Genomic DNA, 5458 nt, shown 5'->3' with positions numbered 1-5458 from the left:
TATCCTGAAAACAACAACCAGCTGTTTTGAAACTACACACTCTGGAGTTTGAGTTCAGTGACTGCCTGCCAGACTCCATTAACATATTGATCAATTTAGGCATTACAGTCCTCTGCTCCTTCAGAAAGATTATTGATTTCTTACAACTCATAAACCGACACTCACTCATTCTGCAAACATTCAACATTAATTTGATTTATAATTTATGTAAAACAGGCAAACAAAAAACAATTATACTAGCCCAGAATAGAAATTTCAAAGGGTGTTTAAAGTATTTCATTGGTCTGATGACATATTGTGGTCATTTTATTATTTATTACTGTACATGTTAGATTTCTCCTTTAAGTAACCAAATCCAATTTATACAATAAGTTTGAATTTGAATGGGTATTTGCTGTAGCTGTTTCCTTAAGAAATGTATTTATAAAATAGGCATTTGACATGATTTTTAACCCCAATATGTAAATATGATTTTGCAGCATCATCCATGTGCATCATGGGTTTTGCTGTATAGCAGTGTAGCAGCATCTATAAAAACCCTTGTACACAACTCATAACACAGATTAACTTTTCCAAAAATATGGGGTTTATTGACTTAACTGCAATCAATACTTACAAAAGAGGAAAAAAAACAGGTTTTCATATAAACTCACAGAAATTACTGTAGTGAAAAAAAAAAACATGGCTGAAAAAATACATTCAACTGTTTTTACTTTCTTTGTGTCAAAAAAATCTGTTCACCTCTCCCGGAAACACTTGAAGGCAACACAGAACACGTGACTTTAAAAAAAAAAAAAAGATTAATCGTCCTCCATTATCAAATATAAAAGGCAGAGAAAGCCTTAGCTACCTGGAATGTATTCAACGAGGCACTTCCAATGGTCAAGAGGGGGGGCCAAGCAAGTGCATCAAGCATCCAATCAAATTTATAAAAAAAGAGAAACAAAATAATAACCTTTCCTCAACCCATTTGGTCACAGCTATTGCTTGTAATAATAACAGGCATTTCATTCATTTTCAACATAACCAGTCTAACTTGGAGACTCTCCTAAAACCAGTGATGTGAGAGGTCTTTTATTTAGCACCCCTTTACTTCCACCATCGATGTAATAACAGTTAGCTACTGTTACTGTCAGATTACTGTAAAATGTGGAGGGGAAACATCAGGAATGAATACAAGCAAATCTAGTTTAGATGGAATTGCAGTCCAATAAGAGGGAGTAAGAAAAAAAAAGTACAATAAATAATCAAAACGCAAAACAACTTTTTTTGCATTTTTTTTTTGCTTTAAATTAAGTTTCATTTTGACAAAGTGTAGTTGCAGAACAAAAAGTCATTGAAGTACAATATATTAACTGTGAAAAAAGGAAAAACTGACAAAAACGTCTTCACAATCTTTAGATTAATATGGAAGATCATAATTTAACATAAAAGAAAATATATTCTATTGTTCATTATCCAGATAAATACAAAACAAAATTAACAAAAAATGCATATGATCACCAATAAATATGTTCTGATAAGTTAAATAAGCAGTGACAAGCAAACCTTCTGTCTGGAAAGTTTTTTCAAACAATAATAACCGTAATAATAACATTAATAAAAAATAATTATCAAATAAAGAAAAGCAAAAAAAAGGGGGGATGTAATGAGTACAGAGTGCTCCTCACTCGGAGCAGGGGAGAAGAAGTAAAGTAAAATAGCTTGGAGATCCGATCTTGTCAAGTCGCAGGAACTGCACCATGGGAATGCTGGAATTCCCCAGATCGTCGAGGATGAAGGAGGGGAGGTGGGGGAGGGGTTGAGAGGTGGGATAAAGTCTTACAGGTTTAATGATCAGTTTGATATCAAGACTTCCTTCCCAAAAAAAAAAAAAAAAAAAAGCCAGTGACCAGCAACAGGAGGAGAAAACTCAGGAGCAGGAGGAGGAGGGGGGGGAACATAACCAACTTCCAGTTCAAAGTCCTTCCTGCAGACTCACCCAGTCCACAATTACATAAGACGGGGCTTGAGGAGAACCGTGACAGGGGGAGGTGGAGGAAGGGGGGGGGCAAATGAGAAACAACCAAAAACAAACAGTAGTCCATTCACCCTTAAACACATGCAGAAACCGCCCCAGGCACTTTTTTCTTTTTTAAAAACTATTCATATCTTTTCAGGGTCTTTATTTTTTTTTTTTCCTTTTGTCTTAACTCAGTCTGTAAAAACGGCTGCGGTAGATCTACAGTTAAGTTAGTGAGCACCCTCTAGCTAGCTCAGGGGAAGTGGTATTGTCAGGGAGGTGGAGGTGGAGGGGGTGGAAGAGGGAGGGAAGGGAGGGAGGGGGCTAGTGCAAGGCACTCCCCTTTCCAAGGCCACTTGTGCTGCTACACATTCAGGAAAAAAATTAAGAAGAAGAAAAGAAAAAAAAAAAACAAGTGGCACCTGGCGAAACAGTCAATTCTTGTTCTTGTGATTTTCATTGTTCAATTTCCTCTCCTTTTTTTTGGCACTATGACACATGGCAGGGTACGTTTTCAGACTTGCTGTGCGGATTGACAGGGGTGAAATGATTTATTCAAGAGAGTTCCCTTAATTGACTACGTCCTTACAATGCTAACGAGGAGCTAACTTGTGTAAGGGGAAGCAGGGAAGCGTTGGAAAAAAAGGGGGCAGAGGTAGAGGGGAGTGCCGTGTTCTCTTTGTGTCATCGAACTTTAAAGTCACTGGTGGGTACGTGCAGTCTAATCGTCAGAGATGGAGAGGCGGCTGAAGATGGGGAGGCGGCGGGTGGTGTCCAGCGTGGGGGACTCGGAGCCGCTCAGGCTGCCTCCAGAGCTGCTCTGGTAGCCCTCTTGGTCTGACAGCGAGTCGGGAGGGCTGGATGGAGACTCGAACATCTGAGGGGACTCCAACATGGGTCTGAAATAGTAAGGCATGCTTGTTGGAGAGGGTGGTGCAGGAGTGTTGGGCTCTGTGCCTACAGGACCGGCACTGAGGCTGGGCCCAAACAGGTTGGCCAGCTCCTGGCTGGAGAAGGTGAAGGGGTTACTGCTGGGCAAGTCGGGGACCTCGTCAGGGAAGAACATGGGTGGAGGGGTGACCGAGGTGGGGCTGTCTCTCAGCCCAGCTGAGCTGGAGAAGCCTGCGAAGCTGTAGCTGTGCTGCAGCCGAGGCCGCTCCATCTTGTTGGAAGAGTTAAGAGGGGAGGACTGCTGGGGAGGTCCACGGCGTTCCTCGGCGTTGTGGATGAAATGGCAGCGAGGGCCATAGGGGCAGAATCCGATGGTGTGGAAGGTGCGGCACAGCTCAGTTTTGTATTTGGGATGGCGGCTCAGGCTGCGCAGTTCATGGATTCCGTGAGCAAACTGGCATTTGTCACCATACTTGCAGGAACCGTTTTCCTCGAAGGGCCTGCAAAGCTCCGTCTTGTAACGGCTGGAGTTCACTTGGCTGCCGCCGCTGGTGGGACTGGCAGGGCCCAGGCACTTGTTGAGGAGCCTCTCGCCCGTCTCGGAGAAGGAGCGCAGGCGGTTCTCCTTGTTGTTGCTGGCATTGCCAACCCCTGAGATGAGTGAGGAGTGGTCCGCTGCCTTCAGGCTGTTCAGAAACTGGTTCTGGCTGAACTTTGTGCTGCTGACAGAGTGCCGCCGCTGGTACACGCCTCCCACCGAGGGAGATCCCACCGCCTTCCTGTCCAGCAGGGCTCCGGCGGGGCTGGAGATGGGCACGTTGGTGCCAGTGCAAGGGACAGACATGGGATGGGGAGCACCCAGGTTGTTGTTGTAGCTGAGCAGTTTGTTGTTCTGCAGACACACAAAGAATAGGAATCATTAGAGAAAATATTCCACACGTATCACCAAGACTGACAGTCAATGTGGTCCTGATTTTAGGGCGAGTTGGTGGGCTGGAGAGAAAAAAAAAACCCCACAGCCTCCTCTTGCATGACTGTGTTCTTTTTGGCTCCGACAACATGAGCGGATACAGGCCTATAGAACAGCAGCTGGTTTGGCAAGTTGCCCTGGTTAGGAATGTGTGCCTGTTTAGTAAATGGAGCAGCAGCACATGAGAGGCCAGAGGGCCGCTAGTGGCTACAAAGAGGCTGCATCATTTGAAAGATAATGAAAGTGGCAAAGCATCCTGCTGAATTACAAGAGAAAAACTCAGCTGCTTTTCAATACACTTCCCAACCGGAGGAGATGACTGGTTAGTCACTGATTTACATGAGTATAAAAGCTACCAGAGGGTGAAAAAACACGCTGTTTAATGAAGAAATCTGACACCGAAAACATGAAAATGTATGCAAACGCAAAGAGTGCATTGACGTTAACTAGCCGGGGAGCTAGATTAACATTAAACACGGTTAATCTTTTGAATGGTTTTATAGGCGCAATAGTAGGCAAAAGCCAGACAAATCTGGTCAATGATTAGCGAGCATGTGGCTGCTTTGTGAGGAGTATTAAAAGTGGCGCAAACTGCCCTCATTTGGAGAAACTGCACCGGACCCGGTAAGTAAAACTATAAATTTTAGCCTCGCTGATGTGGCACAAGTTGAATATGTCAAACTTTAACATTTAAACAACTCTTACGTTAATGTTAAAGTTAGCGGCAGGCTTCGGCACACTTTAAAGACACCAACATCGACATTTTGACCGGACACAACAAGTAAAAATAAGCCAACAGTCGATCAAAACTAAGCGCAAAAACAAGCAACATCAAAACAAGACAGCCCCCAGACTGAGGCGCGTCACGGCGGCGGAGGGCCGCGGGCATGCAGCTCATCATTCCTCCACAGCGGCTAACAGGCTAACAAGAGTTCACAGAAAACACCAGAGAGCATTAAAAAAAAAAGTTGAAAAGCTACCTTGTTCATAACGTCGAAGTCGAAGAAAGGCGACACCACGGCTGTGGTCATCTTTGCAGCGACCAGTATCAACTCAAAAAGTAGTTAAAAATAAAAAAAAAACAAACTGTGCTTGTTAGAAAGTTGCGCAGGTCTGCTGGAGTTTCTGATTTGCAGCTCCTGTGTATTTTTTGACCCAGCAGAACTCCCCCTCTGCCCTGCACCAGCCCCGACATTTGCTTTATAATCCTCTGCAGGAGGAGCCTCAAGCGCTGGGCGTTAACTTTCAGTTAACTTTTTTTTTTTCTTCCTCTTCTGCGGGGACAAAACTTGCAGTGGTTTGTCAGTTTGTTTGAGATTACTACACTGTTGCACGCAGTATGAATACCAAACAGACTGCCTTTATTTTTGAAAATATCTCAGGGTTTTATCTTTATCTCTTAAGGAAACACGTCTATTAGTTTGTTAGGAGAGTTTAGATATTAGATTATACATTTAAAAAAGTTACTTATTACACTTAGAATACTGTACATGTTCTATTTATTAACTCTGTTAAAGAAAACAGCTTTTATTTCTGAAAATAACTCAGGGGTTTATGTTGATCTCTATAGGAAGCCAGATCATTAGTCTGACAGG

General features: G+C 43.2%; 1 protein-coding gene across 1 annotated transcript; it reads right to left on the bottom strand.

The window, feature by feature from the left end:
* Nucleotides 1-563: 563 nt before the first annotated feature.
* On the bottom strand, nucleotides 564-5066 carry zfp36l1a (ZFP36 like 1 zinc finger CCCH-type a). Its single transcript, XM_084742526.1, has 2 exons — nucleotides 4844-5066; nucleotides 564-3785 (listed from the first exon to the last, which is right to left on the bottom strand). The coding sequence occupies exons 1-2, from the start codon at nucleotides 4892-4894 to the stop codon at nucleotides 2724-2726; spliced, it is 1113 nt and encodes a 370-aa protein (XP_084598652.1). The 5' UTR covers nucleotides 4895-5066; the 3' UTR covers nucleotides 564-2723.
* Nucleotides 5067-5458: the final 392 nt, after the last annotated feature.

This window comes from Lutjanus erythropterus, chromosome 18 (genome assembly GCF_056507025.1).
Source record: "Lutjanus erythropterus isolate fLutEry1 chromosome 18, fLutEry1.hap2, whole genome shotgun sequence".
In the NCBI taxonomy this organism is placed as follows: domain Eukaryota; kingdom Metazoa; phylum Chordata; class Actinopteri; order Lutjaniformes; family Lutjanidae; genus Lutjanus; species Lutjanus erythropterus.
The sequence above is the reverse complement of the archived record's forward strand: the minus strand, read 5'-3'. Positions and strand labels throughout refer to the sequence as shown.

Excerpts from the sequence above, each read along its gene's own strand:
- zfp36l1a (XM_084742526.1), bottom strand. The coding sequence starts at position 4,894 with ATGACCACAGCCGTGGTGTCGCCTTTCTTCGACTTCGACGTTATGAAC. Across the intron at positions 3,786-4,843 it reads ACTTCGACGTTATGAACAAG|AACAACAAACTGCTCAGCTA; the intron begins GTAGCTTTTCAA and ends GTGTGTCTGCAG.